The sequence below is a fragment of the Folsomia candida genome, unplaced genomic scaffold (assembly GCF_002217175.1).
Source record: "Folsomia candida strain VU population unplaced genomic scaffold, ASM221717v1 Fcan01_Sc001, whole genome shotgun sequence".
Lineage (NCBI taxonomy): Eukaryota > Metazoa > Arthropoda > Collembola > Entomobryomorpha > Isotomidae > Folsomia > Folsomia candida.
Genome location: NW_019091193.1, coordinates 21,373,559 through 21,388,059, shown reverse-complemented (window position 1 = coordinate 21,388,059; position 14,501 = coordinate 21,373,559). Strand labels below are relative to the sequence as shown.

Here is a 14,501-nt window from a genome sequence, read left to right as displayed (position 1 = left end):
CGTAAAATATGAGAGCATAAAGTTATTATTAAAAAGTTGGTAATTTATAAAGTTGGATTGCAACCTCGTGGGTTGGTTGGTAGATCGATAACCCATTCTCCGATTCGATTTTCTTCACACTATTGCCCACCCAAAGCCCTCAGACATATTTACATAGAGAAGTACAATGGTGGCATGGATAAGACAAGGGGAGCCAGACATTGGCCACCAAAATTGATTAGGATCAACCTACTACTACTCATAAAACCCATTCACCCGTGTCCCGCAGTATAGCCTAAATAACGTGTGGATTTGTCAATTATGCGAAATACGCATATCTATCTGCTCTGGATACTTAAATATATCTCAAATTGCGAATAGAATTTTAACTCTAAATTGAATCATTTATCATGTTTGTGTGTTAAGAAAATAATGTCCACAAAATCAATAAGGTTAATCATCATAATAAGATTAATAGAATTGCAGACCTATTCATGCATGTTTACTTCGACCAAAAATAGACGGTGTGTATATGTAGACCTGCAGTTGAGAAAGGCATTTATTTCTAATATGCATGATTTTGTATCCGTTGCAGTCCAGCCAGGCTACGTGGTCGTGAATGTGAGCAGGGCACAGTTAGTTGGATAACAGGACCACATCGTGCCAGGAATTGCCTGGTTCGGATATTACATGAGACCACCACCGGTCGGATTAGTTGACATCCTTTTTCCTCCCACGATGATACTGTGTGCAACGGCGAGAACTACAATATTACAGTGTCCCTGCCTGCACCCTGCTACGACATATGCACAAAAAAGCTATCTATAGTCGCACACAGGTACCGATGAAAGTGGATGAGGTAACTCGCTCGCTGGAGAACTGAATCTATGGATTTTACGAAAGAAAGGTTCAGGAGTAAGCCAAGGAAAAAGGTGAAAGCAAAGTCACAATAAACCGGAAGCTTTTGTCTTGGATTAGGCCTGATGCATTTCTTTCAAAAAATGTCAAACAGTGCACTTACAAAGTAGATGTGCCTAGTTGCAGCGAATACAATCAGTTATTGATTAGGAGGAAAACGTGGTGGTTTGGTCACCTCAAGTAAACACTGACGTCAAAACGAATATGCTTTTATGAAATACATATTTATTGCTAATCTACTCTTGGCAGGCTTTACGATATATGCATTTTGTACTCGTGTATGTATGTGTATGTCAACCCATTAATACAGTTAAAGGTGGAGCATTTCAGCTACACACCTGCATTGACTTTTTTTCTAAAGGTATACTGCACAGATTAAGTTATGAGTCTAAATATAATAAGAATTCGTTTGGCTGACAATTTAATGAAGGAGAGAATTTCTCGACCAGAAAAACCAAATAAAACTGGAGGAAAAGAAAGCGAGTGAAAGTGAAGAATGGTTGTTGTTTGGTGCATGGGCTTCTTGACATTTTGACCCAAATCCTATCTCTGGTGATGGTAATGTGTTCTGGTTCCACGAGACTCTTCCGACTCTTGACATTTCACTCGAGCGTATGTATGTGCAAGAGCATAACACGGTCTCTCTCTGCTATCAAGCAGCCTTTACAGAGAGGAATTTGCAGAAAAAGAGAAGCCACACTGCATAGCGTCCACTTGTGTACATTGTATTATATTATAGCACACACGTAAGTAGAAACTATGTGGCTTCTCTATTCTTCTACAAAACTAGCAGAGAAGAGGTTACATTGTCCAGAAACAGATAATACTTTGCTCAGGATGAACTTTCCCCTTAATTATTGACCAGTTTGAATGCTTTCAGTTTCAGTTTCGAGAAGTGGGAAAGTTTCCAAAACACTTAAATTCGTAATTAAGTACTTAGATGTGCGGTGAGATGGGACGAGATTATGTTTATTACAGTTGATAATAAAGGGCAATTAGAAATTCTACGAATACGACTATGTAAGAGGAGAAATGAGTCAATGTTTTTGACAATTTTTGGCGAGATGAAATTCAGGTCAATGTATGTTATGAGCAGTTGGTGAATGATAAATGTTATTAGTAGTACTTAAAATATAAATCAATACAATATATCATCGTTGCTCAATTACTGTCCTTTTCCAGCAATTTGTATCATCACTCATTTTATGGGAAACGCCTATCTTGTCGTTATTCTTTCTCTATTATTTCACCCGTGGAGCTTATATATGTGTAAAACAAAGCATATATAACGGCCATCCGTACCTATTCTAATTTTCCCAGAAATAACAAACTACAACAATCAAGCAATTTGTCAATCTTTTCCCTAATTTTCTTGGGATTTCTCATCCTTTGATGTAAAGACAACTTTGTCGCTTTATTCAATAAATAGAAAGAGAGAGAGAGATACCAAAGTCCGAGCCGCATTTCACAACGTACAGGCTGAGATGAAACGGGCAATTCTTTCACTCTGTGACTTTCAGTCATCTTGGTGAAATTGTCAATTTGCTTTGAGCAGAGTGCAATGGGGAGAATGATCGCTCAGTCATCATTCATCCTTTCTGGACATGGTCATCATCATCGTCCTCTTTCTCGACGGAATGAGAGCGACAAACGACACACACGCATGGAATGAAATAAATTGAATGACAAGGATAGCCGAGAGGACAGTTGAGTTTAGCCAGCATGAAAAGGAAATTCTTTCCTGTCCGGTAATAGTTCAGTTTCAGTGCGGGATTCAGCCAACAAATGCAAGGATAAAAAGTAACCGAAAAAGTCGGCCACCAAAGTCGTTTACAGAAAATGTGAAAAGTTATTGAGCAAAGATGAAAATTTTTATATTTCTGGAAAAGAAAGTAAAGCCTAAAAATGTAGAAGTATTACAGCATGGTTTTGGTTAAAAAAGGTATTGTTACAAAGGTCAAGAGGGTTACTTATTATAGAATTAAGCAATAACACTATGTGTCGAGACTCCACCAGTTTCCCCACAAGCACGAAACCAGACAGCACGTTGTCTGGCTCATATTGTCATTTTTGGGCAAGAGAGAAAGGTAGGTAGCGGAGAGGTCATCATTGCGCAGCACCATCCACGGTCTGAGCTGCTGATGTCTTTCTCCAGCCAGCCAGCAGCACGAGAAAGAAGGAAAGAACAAACGCTTTCTTCTCCTGCTGATGTGGAAGGAAACATGTTGTTCGTTCATGTCATACCTGCTTTCACAGCGGCAACCCTACACTAACCACACCACCAAAGTGTCCTTGTCGTAATTATTATTGACCACCAGGACCACGCAGCAGTGCTACGGCAAAGTCCAAAAGTTTATGCTAAACATGGCAGTTGCATGATACGCAAGATGCATCCATCTCAATTTTTTATGTAATTCGGCATGTGCATATGTACAATAGAAACAGTCGATATGCATGTATTCACAAATATGACCAGGTGCATATATTTCGTACACAGAAAATTCATTCGCCACTTCGTAATCATAATAACCCAAAGCGACTCAAAATTTTCAAAGGTTTATGCATTCTGCATTAATTGTGGCTGTAATAAATTTTACTTATTGGATTTTATAAAAATGTGCGAACCTTTAATCAGTCTCTTGATAATGATCTCGCGATCCTCTTCGGAATGAGGTTCGGCCAGCACGATGAGAAGGTAGGAGCCGGTCAGAGGGGATAAGGCGCCTTTGTCCAATGTGTCGACACTCTCCTGTCCGGGCGTGAGGAGCGTCTCGGAGGCGGCGGCAGAAGTGTCAGTCGTAGGGACTGAACTGAGGGCTGGCCCCTCCTCCCCCACGACCAAGTCTCCACCGGGATCCATCACACACGGAGTACGCGGACCTCCCTCGACAACAATGTCTCAATGTCTCACTCTACAGGATGCACAAACTTTCTCTCTCAAATGGTTTACTTTTCTCTCAAAAGTTCACAGAAAGTCATGGATAATTTGAATATGCTGGTTAGACTCAATATTTTTGGACTTTATTTTTTATATATTTTACTTAAAGCACACTTGTAATTCATTCATACGCAGGTGTAATGCTTACACGTACATTTGCATGTACAAAGCGAGAGATGAGTTGGGAGAAACTTTGATGAACTGCAGCAGAAGCTCAAACGTAATGTATGTAATTTACATGTAGATGAACCTCATATTACGGGTTTTTAATGGTGACAGAGAACCTTAATTATTCTTGGACTTAATGTGTAAAATAATTAAGGAGAGGAGGGGTAATTAGCATTAACTTGATTTTACAGAGTCCTCAATGTGGACCACTATACTCGGATTGACTCTGGTAAGAAGGTACGATGAATGTGGAGCACAGGGATGAGAACAAGACAAAATGGTGATACTTAACGAGTTACTTTTCAAGTGCACTATTTAGCTAGGTTAAATTTAAATCGTGGTTTGCTGATTCCTGATGGTGTGGGTGGCTGACTGGGTGGAATTTGACCCATAAAAATAATTAGTCTAATTGCTAAATCTGGATCATATCATCACGAGAGAGTTATGCATGCTGTAATTTCTGTGGCATTGCAAACTACATGTAGTTTCAAATGAATCTACAAATTTCAATTTCTAATCAAGAAAATGTGACAAAGACAACAGTTTTGAAACCGGTCACATCTATTAATTAGGTCCGCCGCCCAAATAGGCACAAATAATCGATACCGTTTTATTTATGCCACGTTACTGCAGAATAACTCTGTACAAAGCAATATGATCCCGATTTAGCATGCAATTTCGCTTTATGAGCAATTCAGGATTCGAGAGGGGTGGTGGGTGGGTGTTTGGGAGAGGAGGAAGTGGGAGGGGGGTTGGTCGGCAAATGCAGACGAGGACACTGAGGAGGTGATGACAACTAACCGGAGTGGGTGGTGGTGGTTTGATGTGGCGTTGATCGCTGCTCGAGTTGGACTGAGAAGAAGAGACAACGGCTGCTGGCAAAAGTTCTCACACGATGTATTCTGCAGTTCTGCCAACCTACGACCATGGGCTATGCAGCAGCAGCCCGTTGTGCATCCAAATCCTAAACCCTTTATTTTTGTATACTGCAGTTCTTCTCCACCTTCACTTCCTCACGGGTAAATCATGGCTCATGCGGAACTCTTTTCTAACAACTTGCATAAAATGCCCATGTTTTACTGGGTTGGAAAGCTAGTCGAAGGTTATGATCGAGAGAGCACTTGACAACTCGGATGAAAGGGTGTAATTTGCAAAAGGCAAAAGGGGGACCGAAGCCCGATGTCAAAGGGGAAATACTTTGTTGCAAAAATTGGAAGGAAGGGAGAAATGACCAACTTCGTGGATCCTGCATCCATCTGAACTTGAGAGAAAGCATGCCAGCCTTTTTCCTTGGGAAGGATAATCAGCAGGGAGGGAGGGAGCGAGAGAGAGAGAGAAAAAGGATGAGAAAAAGGCACATGACTTTGTCGGGTGGAATCAGGCTTGTGCTCCGGTCCGGACATTTCCACCCGGTTCCGGTGCAAGGCTAGCATAGTGGAAAAGGAGCCGAATATGGACGAAATTATTTGGATACGAAAACTTCGAGAACTAATACCGGGGTTGGACCTGACTCTTAACGCACGGAAGGGGTCTTTGTACAGTTTTTATTTTAACCACGAATGATTGGCTGACTTTGCATAAGAAGCTATACATATGTACCTAAAAGAGGTAAGTATGTATAAATGTGTATATTTTGCATCAAAATACTTTTTGGTATTGAATAATTGTTCTTATTTCTCAGTCATCATCACTCGACATATTTCCCTTCCAGACAACGACCTTTTTAGCATCATTTCGACAGGAATCAAGGACAACAATGTGTAGCAATATTGTTGCTATTTTGCATCGTTACCAACGTGTATCCTACTCCATGAAGCATGGAAATCCGGGTGTAATTTTGCAAAATCATCATTACTGCTAAACTCCTCACATAAAGATAAGAGTAGAGTGTATACTCTGGCAAGACGTCTACTTGTCACGTTTGCAATGCCTAATTATTTTATATATTTATTGTAACACATACTTGATAATAATATAGAGACCATGTTAATATTATTAACGGATAAAGGACTAACAAACAAACTAGATAACAATAATAATAAGAAAAAAACGTACAAAAAAACATTTTAGTAATTCAATGATTTAAACATATTTTAAACGGAATGCACTATCGGAAATTAGCCTTAAATGTCGCTGGTCTGCTATTAATGAGTAGTCAGACCACCCCAGTACATACACCTTTTTGCAACATTTTTTGCGAAAACTGTTCTGATTTTGCATGAAACAAAGAGAATCTCGTTAAAATTTGCAGAGCAGCTAAAACCTGTTCCTTCACAATCGTCTCACACTGCCCCGCGGGCGCACGAGACACAAACTGCGAAAGCACGTCGTCGATTTACCATTCTCCTTGTTGGAGCAGCTCGAGATAAAATCCGGAAGGTTTTCTAATTTCAGTGCAGAAAACATTTTAATTTTTATATCAAAATGAAGTAAGTTACCTTTTTCACTATTAACCTATTTGCTTGTACTACTCTCATATAAAGATATTATTGATTTTCATTTACGTTGATTTAAAGTTGAGTTAAGATCTTAATGTGATGTTTTTTTCTGAGCTTAATTTTGCTAAGTACGGGATTGATTAATAAATGTATTTGATATTTTTGTGTCTAGGGTCGGTTTGTGTGCTTACAGCGCCTTCAAGATCTATCCTGGTCATGGGAAAACCCTGGTCAAGATCGATGGCAAGGTAAACGATATTAAATAACATGTGACCGGTGAATTTGGTGAAATGTACAGATTTTGTTAGCATTGTTTTTGGACTATTCTAAATGGTGGTGTGGTGGTATTTTTAACAGGTTTTCACGTTTCTTAATGGGAAATGCGAGAGATCCCACTTGATGAAGCGGAATCCCAGGAAGGTCACATGGACCGTGTACTACAGGTACGTGGCGTGTCAAGGCATATAAATTCGTACCGTTAGTATTTGTTGGTTTAATTTCATGAAAATGTGTAATTTATAGGCGCAAACATAAGAAGGGACAAGAGGAAGAGCAGCAGAAACGAAGAACCCGTAGAACCCACAAGTTTCAAAGGGCCATCGTAGGCGCTTCCCTCTCTGAAATTCAAGCCAAACGCAATATGAAACCAGAGGTAATATTATCAATTTATTACATTTTATAGGAAGTATGACAACATTGGAAACATGCAATCCGTTGGATCAGAAGGACAGTGATTTTAAAAGATGCACTACTTGAAACAAATAGGTCACACGTTATAAGGTTTTGTTTTGTTTTTCTTTGCAGGTTCGAAAGGCCCAAAGAGACCAGGCAATTCGTGCCGCCAAGGAGGCAAAGAAGGCTACCAAGGCTGTGAAGAAGGCGAACGCACCTACGAAGGCACCTGCAAAGGTCGAAAAGAAGCAGCAGAAGATCAGCAACAAGCCTCAACAAAAGGCCGCCCCAAGAGTAGGAGGAAAGCGTTAAATATTTTATACCTTAATTTTCTTTGTTTGTACCCTCAGTCCAGAATAAAGTTTAAGTTACGGTATAAAATGTATCGTTCCTCTTAGATTTTCTTTAAGAGTTTATGTTTGAATTTATGGGATCAGCGCAACTCACGATAATTCATGCACTATTGAAGCATTTTATTTGAGTACACACATCATCACGATTTGCATCACCCAAATTGATCAAGTTCTAATGAACTACAATAATTGTGAATAACATCTTTTGCATTTATTTCATTTATTGGTAACGCATGTAAAGAGAAATACGTGGACAGTAGGTTTAACTAACTGTTCGTTACTAACGTATTAAAAACTTTCAAATCCAGAAGGCGTATGTACCCGTGCAATAATAATCCACACCGCGTATATCACATTTATCAGAGTAAATATAATCGGTAGCTGATATTTGGCTGGTTTCGCAGATTTACTGAAACCGGTTAAAATTATAACATTTCATAATGGCTTAATATGTTATGTAATGCTTAATTACTGAGTAGGTAACTCACAAGTATATGAATTGTTTGAATTTCCCCATTGCACGGATATGCGCTTCAGGATCATTTTCAGACTTTATTTCTTCATCGTCCTTGTTAGTTTTCTGTATGTAACCATTTGTAGTATTTGAAGTTGTAATTGAATTGAGTTCCAACTGTAATTTTATGTAATTTGTATTTCATTCTTGTTCCATCTACGTAATATAGTTACAATAACTACTTCATTGTTTTGCAATTACTTTCACATCTGTAAAGTTGTCAGATTGATCAGATTCTGACTTTTCCAAAACAGCTCCACTACTCTTTTGTGTCGAAGTACCACTTTGCATGAAAAGATGAATCATGAGGGCCACTAATTACAATTAAATTTCATTTTTAGTTTCTGATTTGTCAAATTAAAAATGATTAAAATGAATACGGTTAAATTGCACTTTCACCTGATACAGCGTTTAACGAAAGATTCAAGCAGAGAAAGTGATAATGATCCAGCATTGTCGTAAACCCGGCATGAGTCATATCGCATGAAATGATCCACACCACCATTGTCATAAACTATAAACATAAACAAGGTATCGGCATTTAGCATATTTTGGCACATATTGTTTCCGATTTATAACAATATCTCACGGATGCTAACGTAATGTAGACAGAGTGTAAATTGGGCTTGACGAAGAGAGCCATGCAGGAAATTGTCATCAAAGCCACGACGGGAAAGTAGAGAAAGGAAAGACTCCTCTCAAATTGACGGTAAAACATCAACTGGATCTCTATGCTGGACTGATTATACACACCTGGAAGTTCATAATACGTAATACATAGTGTGCTTGAGTGCAATTTATTCCACGCATGCAGAATTTGTATCTACGATTTACCAAATTCATCTAGAAGTACACCTTGGCTGATTTTGTATTTCGTTAAGGAATATAGTCGAAGGTTGTCTAATTCCGTAATTTTGGTCAATGGATGATTTGTTGAATCAATTGCATATGCAATTTTCTTGCTAGAGGATTCACCTGAATGTATTTTTAAGTGAATCTAGTTACAAATTGATCCCATCGCCATATGCATTTGAATATGCATTTGGCTGCATCACTTTAGCATTGGAGTTATGTCCAAATGCAAATTCAACGACAATATTTCATCCTGTTTTGTTAGTTGGTCTTACCCGGTATGATTTTTATCGCACATGTCTGTTTGTCAAATGGAAAGTAGAAGAAATTCATAGAACAAGAGGTCGTAATTTCTAGCCTGCAATGAATAATTTGCGAACATCATGCATAAAAATATTAAGCTTTATAAAGGCTTACACACTTAAACGAACACTGCTTATGTATGTCATATGTAGGTTCTAATTAATATATTTACTTGGTCAATTTTGTTGTCGACCCATTTCCGTCGGATCTCATCAGTGTTTTCAGAATTGTAGATTCTCGTGCATTAACCACCGCTACGTCATAGTCCGTTCTTTTGTCGTGGGTCTCGTTTGTGATTTGTGCCTGCAATGATAGATCAGATTTGGACACAGGTCTACGAGTTAATTGATTGTAAAAGTTGCATGGCTCCATGGCTCGTTACATCGTCATTCCTATTTATACGGACTTCCGGTGAGACAGAAACTGAATTCGAGTGCGTCCACTCCTCAAACACATCCATCGTCAAGGTCATGTCCTGAAAATCGAGTTCAAGTTTAAGGATATTCATAAATTAGAGCTCGAGTACATGTATATAAATAATAATTACAAAGTCATCCACGTTAATAGCGACATGATGAAGTACAAAGTGCACCCTTACTTCCAAAGGAGCGTCTATAAATTCCAAACAATACTCAAGTTATGCACCCTGAAATATCAATATTAGTTCACACCGCATGATATACAGATACGTCTGGCACACATGTAATTTTGTATATGTTATTTAAATTTCTTGCATTTTTCTAGGAAAACTTAAAAAGTTGCAGCATCATGAAAAAAATATTTGGTCATTTAATTTAATATTACGCCAATTATGACTTGCTGCAGTCGCAAAAAATATTTTAACTGGAATGATTAATGACTCATTGTGCTCTCCGTACCAGTAGACATCATACACGATTTGTTTGCATGTATTTCTTGAATAATTCAGCATTATGTATGTAGATATTTGATGGTGATAATCATGTATTGCGTATTTGACAAGACTCAATTACCAACTTCATTCTAATGGCAATCAACAATTCTTGCAGTCTCTGAGAAATCTATACGAGTGCTTAAAAATTACCATCCGAACTATTGGGACGAATTAGTGAAGTTTGCAACAAATCGGTGGCATCTCTGGAAATTAAAAATGTATGATGTATATATGCTTCAATCATGCCGACTTATCTGTAAATTGACGTGGTTCTTACCCTTGTCCTTGTGGTGTCACTGCAGATGAATTGACTAAGATTGCAGCGAATAACAGGAGTATCACCAATAAAGTCTCAAGATATTTGCCGAATCGCGAAATACTCATGACAAACAGTGGATATGTATTTATAGTGAGAGTATTGTACAATTTATATTTTAACTGAATTTAGGATTAGTAGTAACTCAGAAATATTCACAGAGTATAATCACAAATTTCTGAATTCGTATTAACAACAGGAGTATAAAATTTTCGAGAATTTCCAAATCGTTGTCTACTTGTCGCTTTCCAGTACACAAATCGATTGTTGGTTACTAAACACTTGACAGAGTCGGTCAAACGTTCCTAAACTTGAGTCTAGCTTGAAGTTGTATGTAAATCCAAACAATAGACTGTACACGAACAATGAAAAGCTTCAAATCTTCTGAACCACACTGCAGAGTGGCGTGTTGTACTGGTCAGTGTAGAAATCAAAAGTTGTACTAAAGATGCATGGACATTACTTTTACAAGCATTCATCATGGCAAAAAAATCATCATCATCATAAATGCAATGCTATGTGGGACATATGTACATACACTTACTGGGATAATAGGGTGTCCCAAGTTTATAAAAAAAATCGCTTTTTCCGCTCACGATTTTTTCGCTCTTTTTGTAAACCGCACTGCGCATGCGATTCCGATCTTTTTTCCGCTTTTTCTGCTCAAAAATAAAATCTACTTTAAGATGATTTTTTCGCTCTTTTTACTACTTTGAGTGAAAAATCAGTCTCTCAGAGACATGTTTAAGGGGACATCACCCGATTTTGATGCCCTATGGAATATATTGCAATAAAAGGTGAGTGTACGGAAAGTGAAGGAGGATTTTACTCCATGGCCCCACCTGCGCCCGCCACACCCCCTGAAAATCATTGCAACCACTAAAACTACCGCATTCAAACCTTTGCCAAAAATCCTATTTTCATCCCATTTTGGTAATTTGTGGATTTACTTAGATAGTTGTTTTATCATATCCAACATGAAGCAAATTTAAATTTTAAAAGAAACTCCAAAGTTTCCTGACCACCCATTCTCTGCTCCTGCGTATTCAAGCGATAAAAAATCGGGACAGTCAAGTATTGAGCGAAAAAAGCGGATTTCAGATTTTTTGGCTTTTCGCTTTTTTAGATCTTTTTTACAAACTTGGGAGACCCTAATATTTATTATTAAATTCAACTGGACGATGTGCTCCTATGTACATAATTGTACGTATGTGTGGATGAATGTGGGGGTGCGAAATAGTTATAAATTGCATGAACTATAGGTAGCAAAACTGGTGAATCATATATAAGTATGTAGAGACTGATGATTATGGTCAATTAAATTTAAACTGCAACTGAAGTAGAGTAGAGCATGTGAATTGATTTTGGGTTCATATCAAGTATATCACGTTGATTTTGCGTGCGTAAAGTGCATGAAAATCGGGAATATCATGTTGTTTTAATTTTATTCAAAGTTCTCAGTGCATGTGAAAAAATCATGTTTGACAAAATTATTCTGAAATAATTAGTTCATAAATTCAAAATTATTATACGAGTGCAGTGAATGTACACTAGTTAAATTATCATTCCCCATTACAATATCTGTTCAGTATTGTCCATCAATACTAAAAAACCTCACTGGCTGGATTAATTATAGAACAACTTAATACTCATGGAAAGCTTGATTAAAATTACAAACGCTTGGAAAAATTTCTTGCAAATTGAAAATGAAAATGCCGGAAGAAAAATTATCATTTCACTTAAATGCCTCATACCTAACTGTGAGACACTTTGTAATCTCCTCGCACAAAATACGCCACTCCATATCGTATTCGACCTGTGTACATTTATATTTGACCAATTACTATTGATTATAGACGACAAATAGACTTTTTTATAGGAAATTAAGTAAGTCAAACCTGCTTGTCAGGATGGTAATGAGTGATGGCCGTCATGAGGTGCTTCTTGGCCGTCGAGGTTGTAACTAACTTTTCATCGTAGGTGAATTTACACTTCGGAGGATGTTTCGTGTAAACGTATTTCATCAATTTGTACGCATCCTCCCTAGATTTCAGAAAAGACAAGTTACATGAAATCATGAAATGAAACGAATAAAATATATAAATAAACGTCCAAGAAAACTTACAGTTTATGAACAGCCTTGAGCTCAGTAAGAACATTAGTCATTTTGGCCAAATAGGGTGCCTTTTCTTTCTCCCGGAGTTCTTCCTCCTCGCGTACAATGTCCTTCTAAAATCGCTCCAACGCCTCCTTACATTCCTTGTACCAGTCCTTCTTTGTCATGTCGCGAGGAAACAAGCATTGTGCCATGTCAAATGCCGTTCGATAGTATTCATGCGCTTTTGCTCGAATCTTGAATATTTTGTCAAAAACCCTTCCTTGACGGGACAAAGCAATGGCTTCATTTTCGATGTCGACCTCATGACAGCTTAATCCTGAGGCTTTGTAAGTATCCAGTGCGTCCCAAATGACCTCCAAGTCCAGTTCTTCAGTCTCGTTGACACATTGGTCAAAGAGTGCATCAGCCTAATGCAAATAAATAATATTTAAATGCATATAAAGTCGGTTATTTATTATGGTCATGTGCTCGTATAACTAATTAACATTAGTATAAAGTAATAATAAAGTCTTAACCTGTTTTCGATATCGAACTGCTTCACAGGACACTGAAAGAAAAGCAATGTCGTCCTCCAGGCTTTTAACTTGCTCAAGGTGTTGCAGATATTCGGCCAACACCGCATCTCTGCCGTTGGTGAAAGCATTTTCAGAACAAAACATCATGAAAGCGTGAAGTTCGTCTCGAGCATATTCCAGCAGCTGCTGCGTCCTTTTGAAGTCGGCTCTGAGTAAATATGTAAATATAGCAAAATAACTTAGTTGAAAAAAATACAGGAAACAAATTGTACACATATTTATGTATATTACCCTTCCATTGCCTTTACTCCCATCTGGTAAAAGTAATTTCCCTTCGCCAAACGATACTGCACTTGAAAGATGTGAAGCTCTTTCGCCTCAAAAATCTTGATGACGCCTCGGTCAAGCATTTGATACTTTGGGAGCTTATCGGTGGTTGCCGTCACCTCCACTGTGTCAAAATTAAATATAGATATAGTAAATCAAATCAGCTCATATTTTGTTAATATGCACAAAAGTTGCAAGACAAAGGTAAATTCCTATAATTCTTAATTTTTCATATGAATCACATGATGTGATGTATGAATGAACATTATATTTGTACATCCTGTGCCCGACATAAAATAACTAGTCTTTAATAAAAATTAACTATTGTATACTACCAACCAGCTCATACTATTATGGAGTTTTCCTCTACTCCCCAATCAAAAATTCGTGTCAATATTTTGGTATTAATTTAATTTCACTTACTTGATTTAAACGCCATTATGAACAATGAAGAAATGTGGCCTTGTAGCCGAACTCCCCAGTCGCCTTCACGGGTCACAGGTTGCTGCCAGCGCCAGGCATTCGTAAGTCCACGTAGGGCTTCTTCGACAAGGTAAATAATCCGAGTCAGGTCTTGCGGCCTCTGAATTTCCGCCAAACGGAAATTCGCCATGCCCAGATTCTTGTTCAGAATCACGGTAGTGTTGGTGTTTGTATTCGGATCCTGCTTCCGGATTTCTGAGCTGTATATTTCAGCAGCCCGTTCGAGATATGAGCGCTGCATGGAGCGGCTCATTCCTTGCTTCCCAGCCACACCCTCCCGGTACAGGTCGTTGGCCTGCGCCACGTTCATGCTTGAATATTTCTCAAAAGACTTTTTTAAATTCCCAACACACGAAATACGACACACGAATTACGAAAGTCAAATGGTAAAAGTTGGCTGAGTTGTCAATGAGTTGCAATAAGAAGTGAATGATGGGTGGACACGAACAGTCCTAATCTTGTCTTGAATTTTCTTCCTATGCACTGGCTGCAAGACGTGGGGTTTCGTTTATGTTCATGAACGTTTGCTGGAATGTGTTGCTGCTGCTATTTAGCAGCTAGTTGCTGGTGGTAGGCTTGCTTGGCTTGATGCACTGAGCAAATACAGAAAGACGAGAAGTTCATGAAAATATTACAATTGAGAATGAATCAGCTCTACCATGCATAGGCATTAACTTATCTGAGATAGGGTTC

At 38.2% G+C, this 14,501-nt stretch overlaps 4 protein-coding genes across 6 annotated transcripts in view; 1 reads left to right on the top strand and 3 right to left on the bottom strand.

Annotated features, from left to right (window-relative positions):
- Positions 1-5,283, bottom strand: part of LOC110844111 (microtubule-associated protein futsch) — a 49,901-nt gene extending 44,618 nt beyond the window's left edge. The window contains exons 1-2 of one of the 2 annotated variants that reach the window (XM_035860589.1): positions 4,805-5,283; positions 3,523-4,375 (exon numbers count right to left, since the gene is read on the bottom strand). In XM_035860589.1, coding sequence (XP_035716482.1) covers positions 3,523-3,757 — 235 coding nt within the window. In that variant the 5' untranslated portion in view covers positions 3,758-4,375; positions 4,805-5,283. Of the gene's footprint in view, positions 1-3,522; positions 4,612-4,804 lie in introns of those variants that run through there. The other variant, XM_022090239.2, reaches the window with a different exon arrangement.
- Positions 5,284-6,275: 992 nt separating this feature from the next.
- LOC110851942 (60S ribosomal protein L24) lies at positions 6,276-7,498 on the top strand. Its single transcript, XM_022099894.2, has 5 exons — positions 6,276-6,432; positions 6,614-6,689; positions 6,799-6,884; positions 6,964-7,093; positions 7,246-7,498. Exons 1-5 carry the CDS (start codon positions 6,428-6,430, stop codon positions 7,423-7,425), a joined length of 477 nt encoding a protein of 158 aa, XP_021955586.1. The 5' UTR covers positions 6,276-6,427; the 3' UTR covers positions 7,426-7,498.
- Positions 7,499-7,655: 157 nt separating this feature from the next.
- LOC110863040 (gamma-aminobutyric acid receptor subunit beta) lies at positions 7,656-10,790 on the bottom strand. Of its 2 annotated transcripts, XM_022112253.2 has the most exons (12): positions 10,326-10,790; positions 10,199-10,251; positions 9,683-9,747; positions 9,518-9,610; positions 9,308-9,438; positions 9,108-9,190; positions 8,815-8,955; positions 8,570-8,733; positions 8,380-8,494; positions 8,182-8,294; positions 7,955-8,097; positions 7,656-7,875 (listed from the first exon to the last, which is right to left on the bottom strand). In XM_022112253.2, the coding sequence occupies exons 1-12, from the start codon at positions 10,430-10,432 to the stop codon at positions 7,755-7,757; spliced, it is 1,329 nt and encodes a 442-aa protein (XP_021967945.1). In that variant the 5' UTR covers positions 10,433-10,790; the 3' UTR covers positions 7,656-7,754. The 2 variants fall into 2 exon arrangements, with proteins under 2 accessions (XP_021967945.1, XP_035716517.1); XM_035860624.1 differs by lacking the exons at positions 10,199-10,251; positions 10,326-10,790 and adding an exon at positions 10,128-10,195.
- Positions 10,791-11,783: 993 nt separating this feature from the next.
- On the bottom strand, positions 11,784-14,391 carry LOC110863099. Its single transcript, XM_022112336.2, has 6 exons — positions 13,749-14,391; positions 13,290-13,449; positions 12,999-13,206; positions 12,490-12,890; positions 12,263-12,407; positions 11,784-12,180 (listed from the first exon to the last, which is right to left on the bottom strand). The coding sequence occupies exons 1-4, from the start codon at positions 14,116-14,118 to the stop codon at positions 12,594-12,596; spliced, it is 1,035 nt and encodes a 344-aa protein (XP_021968028.1). The 5' UTR covers positions 14,119-14,391; the 3' UTR covers positions 11,784-12,180; positions 12,263-12,407; positions 12,490-12,593.
- Positions 14,392-14,501: the final 110 nt, after the last annotated feature.